General features: G+C 35.6%; 1 protein-coding gene across 1 annotated transcript in view; it reads left to right on the top strand.

Annotated features, from left to right (window-relative positions):
• The window catches only part of PDE3B (phosphodiesterase 3B, cGMP-inhibited), a 124,175-nt gene that overhangs the window by 1,208 nt on the left and 97,233 nt on the right, over positions 1 to 25,734 (top strand). The window contains exon 2 of the mRNA XM_008577861.1: positions 3 to 1,041. Within this exon, the coding sequence (XP_008576083.1) occupies positions 3 to 1,041 (1,039 nt within the window). The remainder of the gene's footprint in view (positions 1 to 2; positions 1,042 to 25,734) is intronic.

Genomic DNA, 25,734 nt, shown 5'->3' with positions numbered 1-25,734 from the left:
AGGGTCCTGGAGCGTGAGCGGCCGCTGCGGTCGCAGCTGGGCGTGCTGAGCCCCGTGGCCACCCCGGCCATGAGGAGGGACGAGCGAGAAGCCAAAGCCATGCGGTCCCCACAGCCGCCGGACGGGGCCGGCTCATCCCCAGAGAGTCTGAGGAACGGCTACGTGAAGAGCTGCGTGAGCCCCTTGCGGCAGGACCCTCCGCGCGGCTTCTTCTTCCACCTCTGCCGCTTCTGCAACGTGGAGCTGCCGTCGCCGCCAGCCTCCCCCCAGCAGCCGCGGCGCGGCTCTCCCTTCTCCCGGGCGCGCCTCTCTCTGGGCGCCCTGGCCGCCTTTGTCCTCGCCCTGCTGCTGGGCGCAGGGCCCGAAAGCTGGGATGCCGGGGCTGCCCGGCTGCGGACGCTGCTGAGCGTGTGCTCGCACAGCCTCAGCCCCCTCTTCAGCATCGCCTGTGCCTTTTTCTTCCTCACCTGCTTCCTGACCCGGCCCAAACGGGACGCCGGCCCGGGCCGCAGCGGCGGCTCCTGGTGGCTGCTGGCGCTGCCCGCATGCTGTTACCTGGGGGACTTTTTGGTGTGCCAGTGGTGGTCTTGGTCTTGGGGGAACGGGCACGCCGGGGCCCCGGAGCCGCACACGACCCCCGCGGTGGCGGGCAGGTTGTTGTTGGTGCTGAGCTGTGTGGGCTTGCTGACGCTCGCGCAGCCGGGGAGGCTCCAGCACAGCATCCTGGTGCTGCTCTTCGCCAGCTGCGTCTGGTGGGTCTCCTTCACGGGCCTCGGCTCGCTGCCTGCAGCCCTCAGGCCGCTGCTTTCCTGCCTGGTGGGGGGCGTCGGATGCCTGCTGGCCCTGGGGTTGGATCACTTCTTTCAAATCAGGGAAGCCCCGCATCATCCTCGGTTGCCCAGCACCGCGGAAGAAAAAGTGCCTGTGATCAGACCCCGGAGGAGGTCCAGCTGCGTGTCGCTAGGAGAAACTTCAGCCAGTTACTACGGCAGTTGCAAAATGTTCAGGAGACCTTCGTTGCCTTGTATTTCGAGAGAACAGGTATGTTACCCAGAAAGAAAGATCTGGTAAGGAAGCGTGTGCGGTGTAATTGCCTCAGTTCCAGGGTTGAATGAGCGTACTTGAAAGCATGTTAACTTTCAGAGTGGAAAAAGGAGGGGGAGGAAATAATGTTTTATTCTGGAAAGGAGTCCTATAGTGTAGGAAACTTCTTAAAAATGCAGAAGCCAAGTACCTTTTATATTTGAGCAGAAATGAAATAGCCCACCAATCATATTACAGTTTTTATGGACTTAGTTTATGCAACAGACGAGTTCTCAGAAGGATGAGGTTAATTATTTGTGGTTTAATAGATTGACTACTCCCACTTTTGGCATACTCTGATGTCTGTCTTTTTGGTGTATCTGTTTGTTGTTATGATGATGATGTCTACCCAACGATAACATACATGAGGTAATATGTATGTGAATTTTAATCAGTGGGGTTTTGTTATTATTGAAGGTAACTGAGGAGGAATTTGAGATCTTGCAATTAAAAGAACAGTGATGAGCTTTGGAACTGAAACTTATTTGTTTAGATGAAAAGACAGCAGTAGGCTAATAATAATCTTTTATAAACCAACTCATTGTCGTTTGTATTTGCTGTGTATTTAGGAGAATGTTTTAAAAGTTTAACCATTAAACTTAGTAGTGTCTGGAAAGATGTTAAAAGCGTTTCCATACCCCCACTCACAGTATGTTTACATATTTTTGTTTTTAAAAGGAATCGAAATCATCATCAGGGAATGAGCTATAACTTTATGTAGCATTGGGAAATCTACCTGTTCTGCATCGCCAAGAAACTCAATAGGTATACCTACTGTTCATTGGGCATTTACTAGATGCAAGACGCTTTACATATACTGTATTGTCTCAAATCCTCACAAGAGCCCTGTTTGGTAGGTGGCATTAATCTCTAATTACAAATGAGCAAATCTAGGCTTATAGGGACTACTCAACTTCATAAATCTAGTAAGTGGCAGTGGTGGGATTTGATTATAGATTTTTCAGTTCTGATGCTGTGTTCTGTGCAATCAAAAGGGTAAGTGTAGAGGTTTTAAGTAGGAGAGTAGGAGGGTATACCATTGGTTTTCAGTTTTTTTGGATTAGTGATATGTTTTACACTGGGGTCCAGTATATGTGAGACAGATTTTCTTGTCCTTGTTACATCTAATGCACTCTTTCCTTTTTTCCTCTCTTTCTTCTCCTGTTTCTTGTGTTCTCTTCAAAATAATCTACAAGCTAGTACATTGATTTTATGACATGTTAAACACTTATCTGTAGCGTTCCATTGACAGAACACTTTGCTTCTTGAAATAGCTTCAGGCTACTTTTGTGGTCTGTAGTTACTTGGCCAGATGCTTGAGAAAGTTTTGTTATGCTTTTTTTCTCAGTTTATTACCAGTGATAATAAAGCTTAAAACATATGTATCAGAAGAAGAATTGTTTTGAGTGGATTCACTGTAGGACAAAGTAGTATCAACTATTTTCATAGATTAGAGTAACATTTAATTTTTGGCTATATGTGAATAGATTGCATTTTTAACACTGGAAAAGTGTTTTAGCACAGTTTCGTCACATTTGTAGAGTTTTCTTGAACTTAACACAGTTTAATATTTTAATTGTAATTCATTGGTATAGTCAATTGTCTGTCCTCTTATAAACTGAAAATTTCTAGTCTTCTTAATCCTAGTGTGGTGCTCTTTCCATCACAGCAACCTTTTTTAGTCTTTAACTAGATGCAGTGCTATACCAGGTAGCTTCATTTATTATTTGTATTAGAGGAAAATACAATTTGTGCTTCTTAAAAGGGTATGTTTTCTTAGCACAGAAAACCCTTATTCACATTTTACTCTGAATAGGAACATTTTTGAGGTCTTAAAATATATGCTAATAGTACAGAGGTTTATACATGGTTAGTTAATGTTTACTGTCACAAAGTAATGCTATTTTGGCATTACTAGAAAAAGATATTTTTAACTTAGCAGATATAATAATAAGAATTTTTTTCTTGTTCCTAAAGTTTAGCAGTGGATCCGTTTTTTTTTTTTTTTTATTATGGGTATTATAGTAGAGAAATCAAGAGGAAATCAGTACTTTTATGGAAGTAAAAGATAAGACATTTTCTAATTTTTGAAGTATTGTACATGACAATTGTAAAAATACTTTCTTTTTTTCAGAAAGAGAAGGAAAATGAAAAGATTTTGGGTAGAATCTGACATAGGGGAAAATGTTCTGGATTCATAGGCGGAGTATTGAGTGTCAAGTCTTGGTTCCACTGTTTAATCTTGGAAAAGTCATTGAACCTCTGAGTCTCAGTATCCTGTTGTATCAGGGGATCCTTGTACATGAATTCTATAATACCTTCCAATTCTAAAATTAATTTCTTTTAGTTAGTTTACACTTTTGGTAAGGTATAAATGAAAGTATAAATAAAATGTCACAAATTAGTAATTCTTGAAGTTTTACTTAAATGTTGAATGCTGATATTGCTAACCCGTATTTTCCCAGGTGTATAATTGGAACAGGTGTGCAAATATTCTGTATTTTTTGGACAGAGAAAACTTTCTTTTAAAAAGTATATGTGGATTAATTTTTATGATGTTAACAAAATTATCACTTTAGTTTCCTTAAGAATTTAGATGTTTTTATTAATATCTTTGGAAACCACTTGAAAACTCATGTCAATATAAATGTTTTTAATTGTGGGAGAATAGATTTAAAGTAACCTTTAACTTTTCAGATACATGTAAAGTACTGTGTTAAAAAATAATGGCACATGTTTGTAAATCATTTAATTTAATTATTAGATTTATAATATTTGATTTAAATGCTATATATGTGTCAGTTTTTAACTGAGGTGTTTTTTGGTTTTTTTTACCAAAGCATTTAGAGATTTAAAGTTTAAATCTAGTTACTGCTGACTGTGTTCTGCTTTGGTGGGTTAATGAAAGAAGTACTAAGTTTGTAGTCTATCTGCCAGGAGTCAGATGAAACTAATAAGAAATTTAAAAAAACCCAAAAACAAAACACAAAACCAATTGTCTACATAGAAGCTTTGGCCAGAATTGAACTACATTTCAATCCCATTTTAGTTGTATATTCTACAATGCAGTTTACAGCTATTCAGTGGTATCATTTTTTATATAGTTAAGTAAATAAAAAGTTTTGAAAGGCAAAAGTTAGTGTGAGATATTTTTCTATACCTAAAATGCTAAGCGCTTTCTAAATGGTTAGGTAAATATTTAAAAAGTCTGTGGCTTTAATGCTCATAAATATTATTTAAAGTGTTAATTTTATTAGAAAAAGTATACATGTAGTGTGAGGACTTAAAAAAAGAGATTTTGAAGTGTAGTTATTATTTACCCACCTAAGGAATCTGCAAGGCATACACCACTGTGAATTTTGTATCCTGCAGTATTGCTTAATTTGTTCATTCTAATAGTTTTTTGTGGAATTTTTAGGGTCTTCATTTAGGTTTTTTTTTTTTTTTTTTAACTGACCGGTATGGGATCGCAACCCTCGGTGTCACGCCCGTACCAGGGACCGGCAACGGGATCGCAACCCTCAGTGTTGCGCCCGCGCCATGCTCAGCCAGTGAGCGGGAACCGGTCACCACATGGGATCTGAACCCTCGGCGGGAGCGCTGCCGCGTTCCCAAGTGGCGCACTCTCCAGTGTGCCACCGGGCGGCCCTTCATTTAGGTTTTGATCCCAATTAATGCTAAGTATGTGGACTGAGAAACCCCACATAAAGAATATAAAGTGACCCCAGGTTGGTGATGCTCCCAGGCAGCCGTTAGAAGCAAATTCAAATTCCTTAAGACCACAATAAATCTCACAGATCAAGTCTTAAGGAAATTGAGCAGTGCATAATCAAAAATCTACAAAACATGCAGAGAATCAGGGCACTATGAGTAACAACCTGCAGAAAAAGTACACAGCAAAAAACACACCTGCAAAAGCTTCAGATATTAGAATCATCATGTACAAGATATAAAAATATATGTTTAATACGCTTAAAGAAATAAAATAGAAGCCTGAAAAAATTTTTGAGGAACAGGGAATTAACAGTCATACAGATTTGAAAAAATGTTACTTCTTTTTTTTTTTCCTTTTTTGTCTTTTTTCATGTCCGGCAACGGATCGCAACCCTCAGTGTTGTGCCGGTACCAGACCGGACCGGCAACGGGATCGCAACCCTTGGTGTTGCGCCCGCACCTCGCTCATCCAGTGAGCGGGAACCGGTCTGTATGTGGGATCCGAACCCTTGGCGGGAGCGCTGCTGCGCTCCCAAGCGGCACACTGTAGCAGTGCGCCACCGGGCCGGCCCTAAAAAATGTTACTTCTAAGGATAAAAAAAAAAAAAGTTAGAAACTTGATGCACCTTTTAAATAGCAGTTGAAAGACAGAATTTGTTAACTGGAAAATAGATCCAAAGAAATTGTTCATAATGTGCAGAGAGGAAAATAGAAGGAGACTAAGACAGAGAGGTCAAAAGAGTTGGAGAATAAGAAGAAAAAGAGTAACATGAATTCAATTGAAGTTCCAAAAGGAGATGAAGAACAGGCAATATTTGAAGAGATAATGGATGTAAAATAGCACTCCATAGGACTGATGAAAAATACCAATTTTATTATCTGGAAAGCCCACTGAATCCCAAGCAGAATAAATAAAAAGAAACCTACACTTAGAAACCTCACTGCAAAACTGCAGAACCCTAAAGAAAAAAACAAAACAAAACAAAACAGAAGTACTAAAAGAAGTCAGAGAGAAAGAGAAATTACCTGCAAAACAATGAATAGTGATTATACTGAGAGGTGACTTATCAATAGCAACAGTGAAAGCCATAAAGCAGTGGAGTATCATCTTTCCATATGCTGAGAGAAAATAAGTGTCAAACTAGAAATCAATGCCCAGAAAAACCATCTTTCCAGAAAGATGATAAACTGAACCATTTCAGACAAGCAAAAATCGAGAGAGTTTTTACCACCAAAAGTACATACATATTCAGCAGAAGAAATAACTGAGATCAAGAAGGAAGGCTAAAGATAAATATATATGTAAAACTAAGTAAACATTAATATTAGAAAACACTACTAACAATGCCTAATATATGAAGGGAGAACTGGTTAGAACTAAAATACTAGGAAATGATAACATTTAAATTGGAAGGAAAAATTAGAATGGTGTGCTAAAAAGTTATATTTCAAGAGGAGAGTTAAGGGTGTGACTTTAGATATTGTTATAAATGTAGATAGCTAGTGTAATTGCTGAAAGAATAGATATTGAATATATAACTTCCAAATAATTACAGGGGGGAAAAGGAGAACAAAAAAATCAATACAATAGAAAAAAAGGAGATAAAAGGAAACGGAATAAGTAGGGCAAAGATAGAAAGCATATAAAAAGATGATAGAAATAAGTTCAGATACTATGTATCAATAATCACAGTAAACATAGAGGCAAAAGCTCTTGTTAAAAGGAGATAAAGAGGCAGTCTTTTCCTCAGTGCAGATATTTGTTGCCTTTGTCCAATATCAGTTGGCTATAAGCCTGAGGAGTGATTTCTGGGTTCTCAATTCTGCTCCACTGGTCCGAGTGTCTATTTTTATGCCAGTACCATGCTGTTTTGGTTACAATAGCTTTGTAATATAATTTGAAGTCAGGTAGTGTTATGCCTCTGGCTTTATTTTTTTTGCTCAGGATTGCTTTGGCTATTCAGGGTCTTTAGTTATTCCATATGAAAGTTAAGATTGTTTTTTCCATTTCTGCAGAGAATGTCATTGGTATTTTGATGGGGATTGCATTGAATCTGTAGATTGCTTTGGGTAGTGTAGACATTTTCACAATGTTAATTCTTACAATCCAAGAGCATGGAATATCTTTCTATCTTTTTGTGTCTTCTTTAGTTGCTTTCAGAAATGGTTTGTAGTTCTCATTGTAGAGATCTTTCACCTCCTTGGGAAAATTGGATATCCATATGCAGAAGAATGAAACTAGATATGCACCTCTCACCATATACTAAAATCAACTTAAAATGTATTAAAGACTTAAATATAAGACCTGAAACTGTGGTCCGGCCCATGGCTCACTTGGGAGAGTGTGGTGCTAATAACACCAAGGCCACAGGTTTGGATCCCTATATACGGATGGCCGGTTAGCTCACTTGGGAGAGCATGGTGCTGACAACACCAAGCCAAGGGTTAAGATCACCTTACTGGTCATCTTAAAAAATAAAAATAAATAAAATAAAAAGGGCCGGCCTGGTGGCGCACTGCGCTAGTGCGCCGCTTGTGAAGCGCGGTGGTGCTCCCACCGAGGGTTCGGATCCCACATACAGACCGGTTCCCGCTCACTGGCTGAGCGAGGCGCGGGGGCAACACCGGGGGTTGCGATCCCGTTGCCGGTCCCGGTCCGGTACGGGGGCGACACTGAGGGTTGCTATCCATTGCCGGACACGGAAAAAGACAAAAAAAAAAAAAAAGACCCGAAACTGTAAAATTACTAAGGGAAAATATAGGTGAAACACTTCAGGAACTAGGTCTGGGCACAGACTTTATGAATATGAGCCTGAAAGCACAAGCAGCAAAAGAAAAAATAAATGGGACCATATCAAACTAAAAAGCTTCTGCACAGCAAAGGGAACAATCAACAGAGTGAAACGACAACCTACACAGTGGGAGAAATTTTTTGCTAACTATGCATCCAACAAGGGATTAGTATCCATAATATACAAGGAACTCAAGCAATTACACAGTAAAAAAACAAATAACCCAGTTAAAAATGGGCAAAGAAGCTGAATAGATATTTTTGAAAGGAAGACAGACAAATGGCCAACAGGTACACGAAAAAATGCTCAACCTCACTAGTCGTCAGGGAAATGCAAATTAAAACTACATTGAGATACCACCTCATGCCATTTAGGCTGGCTATAATCAAAAAGACTGTAAATAACAAATGCTGGTGAGGGTATGAAGAGAAGGGAGCACTCCTGCACTGTTAGTGGGACTGTAAATTAGTACGACCACTATGGAAAACAGTATACAGATTTCTCAAACAACTAAAGATAGATCTTCCATACAATCCAGCAATCCCACTTCTGGGTATATACCCAGAGGAATGGAAATCATCACATCGAAGGGATACCTGAACTCTCATATTCATCGCAGCTCTGTTTACAATAGCCAAGACATAGAACCAACCTAAATGTCCATCGATGGATGATTGGATAAGGAAACTGTGGTATATGAATGAAATTCTTCCATTTGCAACAACATGGATGAGCCTAGAAAAATTTATGTTGAATAAATAAGCAAAGCACAGAGGGATAAATCCCGCATGTACTCACTCATAAGTGGGAGCTAAGAGAGAAAGAAGGAAAGAAAGAAAGACTGCAGTGGTGCATTGGGCTTGCAGAGGGAGAGAACATACTTTGGGCTATGAAGTGGAGTGGGGGAAAAGAGCAGGGGGAGGTTGGGGATAATTGGGTGGGGGACACGGGGTACAAACACAATTTGTGGTAATGGCCATGCTACCAGTATGAATCTGGCCTTCACATCTTGGTCATGAGGGGTGACAATCAGCTTTGTATCTCATGAATATTCATAAGCAACAAAAAAGATAAAGATTGTCCACTTGCATTGTTAAAAAATCTGACTATATACTCTTCACAAACATAAGGATATATAAAGGTTGAAAATAAAAAATGGAAAAAGGATACAAGATAAATGCTATTAGATAGTTGGTAAAATATTAACATCAGATAAACTAGGAAAAACGTTGACTAGAGGAGAAGATTATTACATAATTATAAAAGATTTAATTCACCAAGGAGATAAAATTCTAAATTTATGTCTATGTGTATGCATATATACAAGGGTACTTCAAAAAGTTCTTTGAAAAATAGAATTAAAAGATAATATGAATCTTTTCACCAACTTTTTTTTTTTTTTTTGACCAGTAAGGGGATCGCAACCCTCGGCAGGGTGTTGTTTTCACCACGCTCAGCCAGTGAGCACACTGGCCGTCCCTGTATAGGATCCGAACCCGCAGCCTCGGTGCTACCAGCGTGGCACTCTCCCGAGTGAGCCATGGGGCCGGCCCCTTCACCAGGTTTTTGAAACCATGATGTATGTACACACACACACACGCACGCACGCACAATAACTTTCCAAATTCACCTACAATAGAAAGCATTCCTTAATACTATTTTATTTATACTTTTAACTTATTCCTATCACATTAGTCTATTATACTTTGCTTATACTGTCTTAATTACCCTCAGTTACTAAATCCCTTTTTTGAGAATTGCCAGGTGCTAGCTTCAGGGGGTTGGGGGGAGGAATATGAAGATGAATAAGACATGGTTCTATCCTCAGGGAGTTTATATATAGTAGAGACAGACATGTAAACTAGTTCGCTATTGGAAAGAATTGCATTAATGCTATATTTTCAGTCTGAATGCCTTTTGGAAAAGATAAAAGAGTGATCAGTTTTTATTGGGGATGTACTGGAAGTCTTCATGAAGGGGGTATTTGAGGGATATTGAAGAACTTGGTTAAGAAGATAAAGGCATTGAGACTGATAAAACATTTGAAGATAAAGTTCATGACTTTATCACGGAAATCAGAATGGAGAGCTAGTAAGGATTGTAGAATTAATATCAGAATGTTACTGGTAAGGAGACTGGAAGGTTGGTTGAGAGTAATGTGTGTACTGAATTTTTGGATTTATTTTGTATTCAGTGGAAAATGTTGGAAGTTTTTTTGGAAGAGACATTTTATTTATTTTAGGGAGATGACTGACAATGTGAAGGGAGACCAGACAATCAAAAGATTGGGAGCAGGGAAGCTCTTATAATTCTTCATATTAGAGGCTCTGAGAACAGTGGGAGTGGAAAGGCTCTGGTGACTGGAAGTTTGAAGATGTTTCAGGTCTGGGTGTCTGAAAGATTAGGGGTGTCATTAGCTAATATAGGGAACATGAGAAGAGGAGCTTGTTTGGAAGAAATGATAAAGAGCTTGGTTTTGCTTTCACATGTGCATGCTTGATATCTCTAAATGGGATGTAAGCTCCTTGAGTATAATGATCAAATGTTTTTGTTTTGCATTTCTCGTGCACATTTTGGAGTTCACAATGGATATCTGTTATTATATTTACTCTTACTGTCATCTCACATAATAGTTTCTTATTAGCCTTGAGTGAAGGAAAGAACTATGGATGGAAATGAGTTCCAATTTCCTGCTATCTTTGGTATTCTCATTAACAATAAAGTGTTGCACAGTGGTAAAGCCAGATTGTTTGAGTTTAAATGGCATCTCTGCCACTTATAGGATATTGGGCAAGTTGTTTAATTTCTCTGTACCTCAGTTTCCTGGTGTGTAAATTGGGGCTAATAACAGTATTTATTTCATTGATTTGAGGTGGATATGATATGAGATGATGATGTGAGGATTAAATGAGTTGATAACCTGTAAGTTCTTGGAACAGTGTCTGGCACCTTGCAAGCCCTCAACAGGTTAGTTGTTTCTGTTATTATTAGTAGAAATTTTTATCCTCAGATTACTTGATAGCTTATGCCAAATTATTCTAAAATAAATGATAAAAGTTAATTGAAATTTAGATCTTTCAAACAATCCCTTTTTATTTCCTGATACTTCTCTTGAAACCAGTATTAAAGTAAAAAAGTAAATCCCTTCCATAAAGGATTATTTGGGATAAATTCTGTCAGCTGTTGTCAGTATTTAGGACAACAAAGAAAATGTACAAGTGAAGATTTCAAAAGTAACTAAAAGGGGTAATTTAGATTTCTTATCTTTTGAAGTTTCAGAGTTAAAACTTAAGAACCTTTGATCTTCCAGAAAAAGAATCTGTTAGCTGAAGAAGAATCTGTTAGCTGCTACAGTCGTAATTTACTGTCCCATAAACTTCTTGTTCCAGTTTGTCACTTTGGAGTTGGAGGTGCACTGGAAATTCAAACAAATGCCCTTGCCAATAATTCCTCCTTCACAGTTCACTGTCTGTTAAGCATGTTGATAACTATGCAGCTCCACCCCAGGAATTGCAAGAGGGAGACAAACGATAAAGAAACAGAAAAGAGAAATCGTGCGTTAAAAAGTGACTCCTCCAACCCTCTTCCTCAGTCCAGTCAATATTAGCGACCTTGCTTTACTGCTTCTTCAGTTTAATGCTTTGTTCATTTTTTCAGGTAAAGTTCTCTCAAGAGCTTCTGCTACTTAAATGGTAATGGTTTAAAGCAGACAAAAATAAATATGGATATTGATTTTTACTAGTATATGAGGAAATAATTTTCTTTAGGGAAAAAATACCTACATCCGCATTAGTAAATACCAATCTTTATCATTATGTAAGTCATTTTTTTGTTTGCTTTTGTTGTAAAAATAAATGACATATACAAGTACCTTTAATATCTGAAAATTCATTCCTTCAGCAAACATTACTAGGTGTTCTGCTGAGAGTTCTGAGGGCTATGAAGAAAAACCATGTAAGAATATTACACTCAGGAATTTAATATAAGATAAAAAGTGAAGATTTTATTTTAATTTGGAAAAAAAGACAGTGTAATATTATAGTGTCTGAGAAGTCTCAATAAATAACACTCATATTTCTTGCCCAAATTCTGAACATACTGCGAAAAGAGTGACGGATGAGAGATCAGAAAACCACCTTTATTCCTGATAAAGCTGACATTGAAGGACATTGCTTGTACATGAAAATAGTTTTGCTTTCTAATATGGAACCCCAGAGTTAAATAGACTTACATGGTCATAGACAAGACAGGGCCAGGAGCATCCTCCCTATTTGCTGGGAGAACCTATTCAGGGAGGAGCATTGGAGAATTCTGCTCCTAGCTAGTAGGTGGGCTTCCAAGAGCAAAAAGCAAAGGGTAAAATTATGCTTATATAATTTCTTAGTCTAAATTTAACAATCAGGTAAGTCATTATTCTCTTTCTAGGAGAAAAATAAGTGAGGGGGTAGAGAGAGGCCAAAAGCATTTAGGGGAAATTCTTCCTCATATTAACTATAGGGTTGAGGACATCGTCTCTTAACATGAAAATAGAAAAAGCCATTTGTAATTCTGACACCTTTTACACAACATATATTTTAATTTTTTTGAGTCCTCCTTTTTGCAGCCATAGTTTTTACATAGTTTCATGGAGTGTATAAATTTTAAAAAATGATCTAGATTCTATCTTTCTTAATTTCTTTCTTTTTTTTCCTCTCGACAAAATTGAGGCACTTCCTTCTGTGTGGATCTATTGTCGAACTTAACACTCTCTATTGTGTTTGTGTCGACAGGTCTTTCTTACCTCTGTATTTTATGTTCTTTAAATGTAGAGACAGTATCTTACTTATTTATGTATCTCCAGTGCTTGGTATATACCAAATAGTTTATTGAGTTGAATATACATTAAATACTGTTCTCTATCACTTGACGTGGCAATCTTTCCCTTGTTGCTACTTAATACTCATAATTTCATCATTGAAAATAACTTGAGGAAGAGGATACCTAAGGAATAAGTTCTTGAAATCACAAAATTCAGCAGTAATCACCAGCAGGGGAAATTTACTTTAGGTGAATGCCAGAGTTTATATGTGAAGGTTGGAAGAATGTTGAAAGTTGGGAGGGTGGATATTAATATGAGATATTGTGGGCAGGAGTGGCCTACCTAAAGAAAAGAAGGAGCATAGAATGATGATTTGAGGTGAGATCATAGTGATGTAGTGGTGTTATAAACAATTTTGGCATTGCTTTTTCAGATATGGCTTAAAAAAATGCTTACAAATTGATTAAAAATTCTTAGGTGTTTGAATGGTTCTTGAATAACAAGTGTTGGTAGAATATTTTTTAATGTTTATATCATACTTTTTATTTCTAGAGAGAACTTTGTATTCTTAATACAAATTTACTAATTTTTATAGTTCACCAAGGAGGAAAATAGTGGTAAATTATTAGTCATAATTATCTAGCAAACTATAGAAATGTCATTATTTTAAACTGACTACATTTTTGTCAGATAACTGAAGTTTGTCTTTTTACAAGTAATACATTTTTAGTTTAAATACATTTTAGCTGTGACTCTTTCTCACATGTTTACCCTGTTTCTACTTACTGAACAGATCTTGATGAAAATATTTTATTATATCCCTAATAAGCAAGGGTTGTCATTTTTAACACTGTCTTTCTGTGCCATGATACAAGGATGCCTAAGTGGCAAATAAAGTCTCTTTGCCATATACTAAGTGATGTATCTTAAGTTTTTATCTGCTCTTTAATAGTTATTGTGGAAGTAAATACCCCAGGCTAACTCTCTTCCTGTTTTTCAGTCTCCTGCCATTGTCTTCTTTTGGCTGAATCCACCCATTAGGCAGAGGGCAAGGGGGACTCTCAATACAGGCAAAGCCTTCTGGGGCACACAGCAGAGTGGAGAAAGGATCTGGAGGGACAAATGAAATACTGTATAAATGGCACACTTAGCTTATTAAGGATACAGAAGATACTAATCTCTGCAGAGGTGGAGGAAGAGCCTTTTAGGAAGAGAGAATCATGTAAATAAACAATAGTAGAGGAGTATTGAAATAAAGAGTGTGTTCAGAAAATGGAAAATATTTCAGATAGTTTGGAGTAAATGGGCTATTGGCAGGGAGTAGCTAGAGTGGAAGCAGGAAGATAGGAGACTATTGCAGTTGTCCAAGTGAGAGATAATGGTGGCTTGGACTATCTCAGGTGACTGTCTTCCTCAGCCTCCCCCATCTACCCCTTTGTATTCTCCTGGATAGAATGTTCTTTTAAAAATATTTTAATATTTAACAAATACCACTGTTAAAGTACCTTTACACTGTATTTTAGTTAGTTGTACAGTTGCCTTCTTCATCAGATTCTGAGTTTCTTAAGCATAGGGACAATGTCTTATCCCTCTTCTGCATGTAGTAGTACTATAGCACCAAGTTATTAACTTAGCATTTAATAAATTTCTATTAAGTGAATTATTGAAAGTTACTTTTATCTGAACTGTGGGCCTTTTGTGTGAACATAAGTTCACAGGTTTTTGTGTGAACATAAGTTTTTGTTTCTCTAGGGTTATACCTAACAGTGGGATTGCTGGGTCATACGGTAAGTATATGTTTAACTTTATAAGAAATTGCCACTGTTTTCCAGAGGGGTTGTGCCATGTTGCAGTCTCACCAGCAATGTATGAAAGTTCCAGTAACTTCACACCCTCACCAGCACTTATTAATACTCGTAGTATTATTTATTATTTGTTTAAAATACTTGTTAAGTATTTTTTATTTTAGTCATTTACTAACAAGTAAAAAATACTTGTTAGTATTTTTTATTTAGTCATCATTAGGTATATAATGATATTTCATTATGATTTTAATTTGCATTTCTCTAATGGCTAGTGATTTTGAGCATCTGTCTCTTCATGGTATTTCCATCATGTATCGTCTTGGTGAAGTGGTTATAGGTCTTCAAGTCTTTTGCTGGATTTTAATTTGCAAATATTTTTCTCCCAATCTATAGCTTGTCTCTTCATTCTTTGAACAGTGTTTTTCAGAGAACCAAAGATTTTAATTTTGATGAAGTTCAGTTTTTCAATTTTTTTTAATGAATCACACTTTTGATGTCATATTTAAGAACTCTAACCACAGGTTGTGAAGATTTTCTCTCATGTTTTCTTTTAAAAGAGTTATGGTTTTATGTTTTACCTTTAGACCTGTGATCCATTTTAATTTGATTTTTGTATAATTTTTTTAAAGTTTAGATTTATTTTTTTCTACATACAGAATATCCAATTGTTCTAGCATTATTTGTTTTAAAGACTCTCCTTTGTTTATTGGATGACCTTGGTAGCTTTGCCAAAAATCAATTTGCTATATTTATGTGGATCTATTTCTGGGTTCTCTATTCTGTTCCATTAATCAATGTCTTTCCCTTTGCCAGTGCCATGCTGCCTTGATTACTGTAAAATTTTCTGTAGTGTGAATCTTCCTACTTTGTTTTTCAAAATTGTTTTGTTATGTGCCTTTGCATATAGATTTTAAAATCAGCTTGTTTATATCTATAAAAATTTTGGCTGAGATTTTTGGTTATAATTGCATTAAGTCTATAGAATCAATTTATTTATTTATTTATTTTTTTTAAGGAAGGACATTTCTTTTTTTTTTTTTTTTCTTTTGTTGATATACAGTGTGGTTGATTATTGTGGCCCATCACCGAAACCTCACTCCCTCCTCCCTCTCCCCCCTCCCACCCTATAGAATCAATTTAGGTAGAATTTACATTTTTACTATGTTGAGTCTTCCAATCCATGAATATGGTATATCTCTCCATTATTTCCTTCATTAGTATTTTGTAATTTTCAGCATATAAATCCTATACACATTTTGTTAGATTTACAAGTAAGCGTTTCATTTTTTGGAGCTATCATAAAAAGTATTTAAAAAAATAATTTGGTTTCCAGTTGCTCATTGCTAGAATACAGAAATGTGATTGAATTTTATATGTTGACCTTGTATCCTGTGACCTTGCTGAATTCACTTATTAGTTTTAGGAGTATTTTTTGTAGATTCCTCAGGATTTTTCTTTGTAAACATTATTGCTTTGTTTTTATGAATAGGACAGTTTTAATCTCTTCATTTCCAATCTGTATGCCTTTTATTTATTTATTTTGTACTTGCCTTATTGTACTGCTTAGGACTTCCAGTACAATGCTGAATAGGAATGGTGTGACTCAACCTTTTTTTCTCTGTTTCCAGTCTAGTGGGGAAGCATTCAGTCTTTCACCATTAAATGTGATGTTGGCTATAGCTTTCTTACAGATGCCCTTTATTAGGTTGGGGGAATTTCTTAATTCCTTTCTGATCCTGGCTTTCTGAGAATTTTTATTATAAATTAATGTGGAATATTCTCACATGCTTTTTCTGCATCAATATAATCATGTTTTTATTTTTTAAAGAATGTTAATATGGTGGATTACATTAATTGATTTTCTAATATTAAACCAGCTTTGCAGTTTTGGGATAAATTGTACTTGGTTGTGATATATTGTTTTTATATGTATTTGGTTTGCTTATATTTTGTTGTAGATTTTCATGACTATATTCGTGATGGATATAGTTCTCTAGTTTTCTTTTGTACTGTTTTTGGTATTAGGGTAATGGTGACTCCCAAAGTGAGTTGAAAACTATCCCCTCTTCTATTTTCAGAAGAGAGTGTAAAGAGTTGGTTTTATTTTTTTCTTCAAATGTTTGATAGAATTTGCTGATGAAACCATCTGGGCCTAGAAAAATTTTCTTTTTTGGGAAAGTTTTAAACTGTGTATTCAATTTAGTTTAATAGTTATAGTTTTATTCAGAGTATCTATCTCATCATTAGTGAGATTTGGTAGTTTGTAGTTTTCAAGTAATTGGTCCATTTCATCTAATTTATCGAATTTATATGCAAAGTATTGTTTGTAGTGTTGTTATCCTTTTAATATCTGTGGGGTCTATCAATATAGTTTTATTCCTTTTATTCCTGCTATTAGTAATTTGTATATTTTCTCTTCTCTGTCAGTCGTGTTTGAGGTTTATCAAATTTTTAAATCTTTTCAGAGAACCACCTTTGCTTTTATTAATTTTCCATATTATTTTTCTGTTATAACTTTTATTGATGTCTGAGCTTAATCATTATTTCCCATTTTCTGCTTCCTTTAGGCTTTTATTGTTCTTTTTCAAGTTTGTTAAGATGGAAGCTTAGATGATTGATTAAAGTTTTTCTTCTTCATTAATGTAAGCATTTAATTCCTTAAATTTCTGTATAAGCACTACTCTAGCTGTATGCCATACATTTTCATATGCTGTTTTTTTAATTTTCATTTTGTTCAAACTATTTTTAAATTTTCCATTAAGTTTCCTCTCTGAACCATGGCTTATTTAAAAGTTGTTTAGTTTCTAAGTGTTTGGAGTATTTCTGCTATCTTTTTATTACTTAATTTCTAGTCGAGTTTCATTATGGTCAGAGAACATAGGTACTTTGTGTGACTTCAATTCTCTACATATATTTGGTACACATGTACGAGATTTTCTCCTTGTACCAGGTTGTAGGTACCAGGTTGCCAGGTTGTAGGATATGTCATGTCTATCTTCAGTTTTGCTGGAAAATGTCAAATCGTTTTTCAAAGTTTAAAAGTAGTTCCAATCTATACCTGCCTCCCTCCCCCAAAATGGGATATGTATATATTATACACTTTTGAATAATTTAGGGTTATCACATTAAGCACACTGAAGTTGAAAATTCAAGTAGGTTTTGGTTATCATCCCAAATGACCTGAGGCTTGTCATTGGCCATGGATTTCTGACTGTGAAGCAGGACCTGGGTTTGCATCTAGCCAGAAAAATTTCAGCTATGCCACAGGTGGACGTGGGTAAGCCCTCTTATGGTTGCTGAAATAAGTTGATACCATACAGATGAGATTAGACTTTTACCAATATCTACTTCCAGTCTGCCTAATTTAAATGATAGAATTCCTTACTTTTCTATAGGTAAAAGAAATTCTGCACCCAATACTGAGTTTACAGTTAACTTCTTCCATCAGTCTTTTTATTTATTGTCTGATAAAATTCTATAGGGTTTTTTTTTTAAACATTCTTTCTATTTGATGGGGACACACGTCTTTCATTTGAATTTTACAGATCTCTCATACTTTTATCTGAATCTGTATTCTTAATCCTTAAATGCCAATGATAAACGTTTAATTCCATCCTTAACTTAAAGATGATCTTATTATGGGCATGGGCATCTATTATATTTTATAACCTCTGTAATACAGGTTATATAATTTTTACTGCTGAAACTATAAAGAAAATAATGTCAGTGATTAGCAGAAGTTGCTTAGGCCCCCAAATCAATTTGGGACTATTGAAATAGTGGTCAGTTTTTGGAGAAAGAGAGTTTTTTCCCCTTTGGAATAATTTATTTTAAATTGAGACGTTATTTTCAATTTTAAATGACAGGAAAACATCTGGCTTTTTTTTATTAGTGATTAAAACTTGAACAGGAAGATAAAGACTGAATTACCTTTATATTTATCTTAAGTTGTGATATACTTTGACATCTATTTAACTTAAAAATAAACCAATTTATTTAACTGAAAGTGTTATTCTTTTAATAAAATAGTTTTTAAAATAAAAATGCCTCAAATGCAAGCTTATTATGTTATTTATATTTGTTCCTTTTGGCAGTATGATGATTTTTATTAAATTTGACCAAAATATCTTCCAAATATTCCTATTTTATTTATTGATATGAGAATGAGTAAGTCAAACACCTTGAACAAAATTAAGATAGTAGCCAATTAGGGTACTTCTTACTAAAATAAAATTCTGATTTGTGAAGATTATTGTTAGATAATGAAAATATAAAATTTTTTATAGGTGGAAAATTACTAATTTTGACTTCCTAAATGTTTACTTAAATAAATTTATAGTAAATTGATAATGCTATGTTCAATTGATTTGAATTATTTGAACCTTGAATACAGTATGAAAGTTTTATTCTAAAGTATTTAAAAGTATACTTTATACACTTTTGAAAAATATATTTAAATGGTTGAAAAATATTTAAGTGGTTGAAAATCAGTGGGAAATATGAAGCTACAATGCTAAATGCTGCTAGTGAAACATGCATTCATTAAATATCAAGCATTAAACTTCTGAAGATTTTCCTGGAAATTTGATTGGTTTTGCCATCACCCAAGGATATTTCAAGGTCATTTGATGAACCATACCTGGGGTGTACCAAGAGCAGGTGAAAGTTTTGGGGGGTATTTTCCAGTTGACTCATAATTTGAAATACAATGACAGTTTATGGAGCTACAAAAAATAGTCCTGGGGTTGCCACTGTTTCTGTTTTATTTGCTTGAGAAACAGATTTCTTGTTGCTTCTTCTTTCACAGATCATATGGATGACATAGAATTCAGTTTATTTTTTAGCATGTAATTTTAAGATTATAATTCTAAAGGCAAAATGGATGCTAATTGGAACTACTATTAGGACTTTACTCAGATTACCACATAATTTCCTTTTTTGAGTAATGCAAAATATGTACTTTTTATTATATAGATTCAGAAAGTTTCCAAATAGATATATTTTCTTCTAAAACTGAACTCAGAATTTTATTTCTGTGATAGTAACTTGAAAGTATGTAGTTTCCCTTTTCATTTTATTTTATTGAAATTATATTGTGGTGGTGTTTTTGGTAAAGAAATTAAAATTTTTAATTTCATTTGTTTTCACCATAGGGAAAACAGATATTTTCACGAACTTAGAGATTTGAATTTAAAATATTTTTCATATATCAAGTAATCCCTCAATCTTTTAACTATGGAATCTTCAGAACACCAAAGAGTTACATGTTTTCAGGCTTGCTTAGAGAAAAATGGACATAGAGAATCCTAGCAACTGAAAGCAAATAGACACACCTCAGTAACTGTGTTTAAGTGATGACACTTATGTAAACAGTTTGTCCTATTTGCTTGGGAACTTTTGTTTAGTAATGTGTTTACAATGGGGTCTTTCAGTGGAGCAGGGCTTCATGACTGAATATGTACTCGGTATTATCTGAGCACATTCTGTATGTATGAACTTTAAGATATGTGTATAGATATATTTATTGTTATTTGTTACTGACATTTCATCTTATATTTATTTTCTTTCTCAAAAGTATTTTATTTGTTCATTTTTGATAATGGCAATAGGCTATTGACTTTGCCTTTTGAATTATGGTGTCTGTGTAGAGTACTGAGTGTGATTCCAGATAAGTTATTAAAATGAGATCTACATAGCTGATAAAACACATTACTTGTTTTAAGAGGTAAATTCAAGCTATTAGAAGTGGAATAATCTGGATTTGTCTGGATTAAAGCCTATAACTTCACTGTGCCTTAACTTTCTTAACAGTTACTATGAATCTTATTAAGAATTTAAAAGGTATCATTGAATGTGAAAATAAAATTCAGAGTACTCCAAGTATTATGGAATTTTGTTTGTTTCTTAGGGGATCAGAAGTTATCTAGGTGGAAAAACCAGTAGGCAGTAAGAAATGGCAGGTTTAGAGCTTGGAAAGAGAGAATGAGGTCAGAGATATACTTTAGAAGTTGTTTAGTATGTTTCATTGAAGGCCTACTGCATGCTCTTGAGGATTCAGGCTCTGGAATTCATGCAGACCAAAGATTGGCATCTTCATTGCCTGTGGAGTTAATAGTCCAGTTACTAGCTTCTAGAGAGAGGATTATTTGCTTAGAAGATCATAGTTGAAGCTTGGGAATGGATGAGACTGGAACAACAACAACAAAGGAATGTAGATAGGATTAAAAAAATTAAGGATCAGAGTGACTAGGAAATACCTATACTGTATGGGACTGTGGAAAATTCCTGTATTTAGTGGGTGGCATGACAAAGAGGAGTCAGTGAAGAAAACAGAGTCAGAATGGCAGGATGTGGGGAATTTAACATGAAGCTGATTAAATTTAAGTTCCAGGATCTCTCATTTGCACAAAGTTCTTCCAAGACTTTGGGAGAAAGGTGTTCACATGGCCATATGTTTCTGTAGGATTTCCAAAAGTAAAGTATTTTAAGATTGCTATTTCTTTGCATTCTTGACTTACACTCATGTTGTGGCATTGGAGTAGCTGCAGTTATTTTTGGGCTTTAGCTAAGTTGAATTGGGTTTTTATTTAGTTTGGGGGGAATATATTTATGTGGTTCATGTTACTTCTGAGTATAGTTAAGTTTTTGCTAGCTGTTCTGGTATGGGGATGACATCTAGGAATACTCTTATTACCTACTGTGCTAATTCACTTAGTGTTATGACACAAAGATGTAAGGCCAGAGATCATATGGTGATATGAACATGTCGTACAGTGATGGACATTAGAAGTATATTGTAGGGTAAGAAAATAAAATCTGAGATACACAGAGCCAGAAGTTAGTCTGGAGAAAATTCTTTGAAATCTGATAGGTTATAAATAAAAGAAATGATATGTTTGCCTAAATTTGACAACAATACTAAAATTTTATATGATATTACCAGTATCAGTTTATGAACCTAAAATAATAATTTCTAAAATAAAGTGATAATTGTCTTTTGGAAAAATCTATTTAAAATCTATTAAAAAATCTTTTAAAATCTATTTCTTTATAGAAAATCTTACATATTGTTGCCAAGGTGATCACAAAAGATATGCAATAAAAATGTAGGAAAAGTATTCTACAAATGTGTTGGGGAGTTTGATTAAATTATTTTTATTTTTCTAGATTTTTGCGATGTTTGTAATGCTGTGATTTTTTTCTTTTAATGTTTATTTGCAGATATTTGTGGGGTACAGTGTGTTGTTCACCACATCCTTACACTATACATTGATTTGCTTAAGGTAGATAGCATAGCTTTGTACCCATCAATCCACCACTTCCTCTGCCCCTGCCACCTAACCCTCTCTCCCCTCCCCACCACGCAACCCTCTCTCCCCTCCCAGCCTCTCGTAATCATTATTCTACTCCCCACTTCTATGAGAACTACTTTTTTGTTTGTTTGTTTTGTTTTTTAGCTTTCATGTATGAGAGAGATAATGTGGTATTTGTCTTTCTGTGCCTGGCTTACTTCACGTAACATAAATGTCTCCTGTTCCATCCATGTTTCTGCAAATGACAGTATTTCATATTTTTAATAGCCAAATAGTATTCCATTGTGTATATATACCATAGTTTTTTTTTTTTTTACCCATTCATCTGTCGATGGGTATTTAGTTTGATTCCATCTCTGGGCTATTGTGAATAGTGTTACAATGAAAATGAGAGTGCATGTGTCTTTTCAACATATTGATTTAATTTCAGTGGGTATATACCCAGTAGTGAGATTGTTGACTCATAAGGTAGTTCAATTTTTACTTCTATGAGGACCCTTCATACTGTTTTCCACAGTGGCTGTACCTGTTTACATTCCCACCAGCAATGCATGAGAGTTCCCTTTTTTCTGCATCCTTGCCAGCATTTGTTATTTTTTGTTAATAGCCATCCTAACTGGAGTGAGATGATATCTCATTGTGGTTTTAATTTGCATTCCCTGATGATTAGTGATATTGAGCATTTTTTCATGTGCCTGTTGGTCATTTGTATGTCTTTTGAGAAATGTCTGTTCTGGTCCTTTCCCATTTTATAATTGGGTTATTTGGTTTTGTGCTGATGAGTTCTTTGAGTTCCTTATATATTTTGGATATTAGCCCCTTGTCTGATGTGTAGTTTGCCAACACTTTCTGCCATTCAGTGGTTGTCTCCTCACTTTGTTGATTGTGTCCTTTGCTACGCAGAACCTTTTAGTTCGATATAGTTCCATTTGTCTATTTTTGCTTCAGTTGCCTGGGCCTTTATAGTCTTGATCATAAGAGTGCTACCCATTCCCATTTTGTGTAATATTTTCCCTGTGCTTTCTTCTAGTAGTTTCATAGTTTCAAGTCTTAAATTTAGTTTTTTTTTTTGCTAGTTCAGAATTTAGTTTAATTCATTTTTAAAAAATCTTAATGATAGTACTTTATATTTGTAAGGTGCTTTGTAGTTGCTTCTTTTAAATTAACTTTTTACTATGAAAATTTTAATATGTATAGATCCAGCTACAGCAATCAACAACTCACGGCCAATCTTATTTTATTTGTACCCCCCACCTACTTTCTGCCTTCCTCCTGGATTATTCTGAGTAAATCCCAGTATCATAGCATTAATCTGTATATATTTTAGTATGTGTCTCAAAAAGATAAGAACTCTTTTGTAAAAGACATTAACTGCAGTATATAATCACATTTTAAAAATCAATAATAATTCTTTAATATAATCAAGCATTAAACATGTTTAAATTTTCCCAATTTCTCCTCCTCCCTCCTCTTTCTAACAATCGATGTGTTTACTTCAGGATCCAAACAAGTTCTGCTTGTTGCATTGGCTACCATGTCAGCTGTTGCTTAAGTTTCTTTTAATCTATAGGTTTCCTCTTGTCTACTTATTTCCCCTTTACCCCATTAAGTTATGCCAGGTCTGGATTTGCTAGCTCCATACCAGTAGTGTCATTTAACATGTTCTACCATCTAGTGCATTTCCTGGTGATTCATTGCTGGATCCTGAGGCTTGGTCTTGCTCAGTTTAGATTTGGCTTCAGAGGTATATGTTTTTACTGCAGGAGGCCCATTATGTCTGATTGTCTCTCTGTGACATTAACAGGCATTGATGATCATTTGCTAGATCCGTTATTTCAATAGGGGTTTGCAAAATACCTTATTCTAATTATTTTATTCCCTCTTTATTTACTAGCTGGGATACTGCAATAGACAGAAATATTCCCTCCTCAGCTATTTATGGTTACCCTGAGGAACAATTCATATAGGAAAGACAGGATAAATGCTTGACTCTTTTATTTACTAGTTTTGGAAAAATGAATTATTTCTCTATCGTGTTTCAAAGAGACTGAGATTTGTTTGCTTTTGTTTCACTGCCATTATAGTTTTTTGTGGTGGTAAGATTGAGTTCCTTTCTCTTTCTTGTTTGCATTTTTGTTCTACCAGTGGGTTTCGTTCTTTCTTGTGTATTTATGGTAGTGATTGCCATTTTTCAGATTCCAGATGCAGGACTTCCTTGAGAATTTCTTGCAGGGCTGGTTGTGTGGTGGCGAACATCTGCAGTTTTTGTTTGTCTGGGAAATATACTATTTATCCCTCATTTCTGAAGGATAGCTTTGCTGGGTATAATATTCTTGGCTGGCAGTTTTTTTCTTTTAGTATTTAGAATATAACATCCCATTTTCTTCTGGCCTGTAGAGTTTCTGTTGAGAAGTCTGCTGTTAGTCTGATAGGGGCTCCCTTATAGGTAACTTGATGCTTTTCTCTTGCTTTTTTAAAAGAGTCTCTCTTTGTCTTTGAGCTTTGCCAGTTGACTATAATGTGTCTTGGAGGGGATCTTTTTGGGTTGCATCTTGTTTGGGGATCTTTGAGCCTCCTGGATCTATAGGTGTGTGTCTCTCCCTATGCTTGGGAAGTTTTCCATTATTATTTTGTTGAATAGGTTTTCCATGCCTTTTCCTTTCTCTTCCCTTTCTGGAAAAATCCATGACTCAAATAATTGTATGCTTGAGGTGGTCTGCTATCTCCCTTAGATTTTCTTCATTTTTTAAAATTATTTTTTCCTTTTTTTTTTTGTCCACTTGGGTTATTTAAAAAAAAATTGTCTTCAGGATCAGAAATTCTTTCTTCTGCTTGTTCTAGCCTGTTGCTTAAGCTCTCAGTTGTGTTTTTTTTATTTTGTTGAGTGAATCAGTTCCTAGAATTATGCTGCTTTCTTTTTTAAGGTATTAATCTTTTTGTAAATTTCCTCCTTCCTATCCTGGATTCTTTTTTTTGTTTCATTATGTTGTCTGAGTCTTCTTGTATCTCAGTGAGTTTTCTTGAGATTATTGCTCAGAATTCCTTCTCAGTCATTAGAAGAGTTTCTTGCTCTATAGAGTCTATAGGGTCTGGTATTTGAGAATTACTGTGAAATTTTGGTGGTGTCATATTTTCTTGGATTTTTGTATTTATAGTCTCTGCGTTGATGTCTGGTCATGTGGTAGAGCAGTTGCTTCTTTTGTCACTCTGGAGTGGGCTTTAAGGAGAGTGACTTCATCTTCTCTTCCTGGTCTCCATTGCATTGTGTCAATGCAGTCGAGTGTCTGGCAGGCCACCTGCATGGTGGCTGTGGCTACTACTGTGGTGGTGAGCTGCTTTTGTTGCAGCCGTATAGCTGTAGCTGTGGCGGTTGCTGTGGTTGGCCACCCACATGGAAGTGGTGTTTTGGTGTGCTCCTTGCCTATTTCCAGGTGGGGGGTACTGCCCTTGGCTCTTGCCTAGAACCTCCAGTTTAATTCATTTAAATAAAGCAGCTGAAAGTATGTCTTTCGTCTACCTTATGAAGTTCTGATTTTATTTTATTTTTTATTGAAACATAGTTGATTGTATGTATCTGTTGGGTATGGAGTTGAATATTAATATCTGTGTGCAATATGTGATGCTCAAATCAGGATACATTTAACATTATGCAATGTAGTCATATTTCATGGCCCTTTACTGATTCCTCCCTCATACACACTCCCCCTCCCTCTTTCCCACCTTTGGTAACCTCTGTTCTGTTTTTTCCTTTTGAAAGTTCAAAGTATTATTGTGATTGTTGTATCTTTCCTTTTTTATTTGTTTATTTTTTTACCTCCCATTTATGAGTGAGGACATGTGGTATTTCTTTTCCTGTGCCAAGGTTATTTCATTCAACACAATTTTCTGTAAGTTCATCCATGTTACTGCAAATGGCAGGACTTCATTCTTTTTTATGGCAGAGTAATATTCTGTTGTGTAAATATACCACATTTTCCTTTTCCAGTCATCTGATGATTGACATTTACATTGGTTCCCACTCTTGGCTATTGTAAATAGAGCTGTGATAAACACAGGAGTGCAGGTATCCCTTTGACATGATTTTCATTCCTTTGGGTATACACCCAGCAGTGAAATTGCTGGATCTTTTGGCTTTTTTTTTTTTTTTTTTTTTTTTTTTTTTTTTTTTTTTTTCTGTTTCCGGCAACGGAACCCCACCCCCCAGGTTGCCCCCCGACCGGCCCGGGGGC

Source organism: Galeopterus variegatus, unplaced genomic scaffold (assembly GCF_000696425.1).
Source record: "Galeopterus variegatus unplaced genomic scaffold, G_variegatus-3.0.2 Scaffold1591, whole genome shotgun sequence".
Classification (NCBI taxonomy): Eukaryota; Metazoa; Chordata; class Mammalia; order Dermoptera; family Cynocephalidae; genus Galeopterus; species Galeopterus variegatus.
The sequence above is the reverse complement of the archived record's forward strand: the minus strand, read 5'-3'. Positions and strand labels throughout refer to the sequence as shown.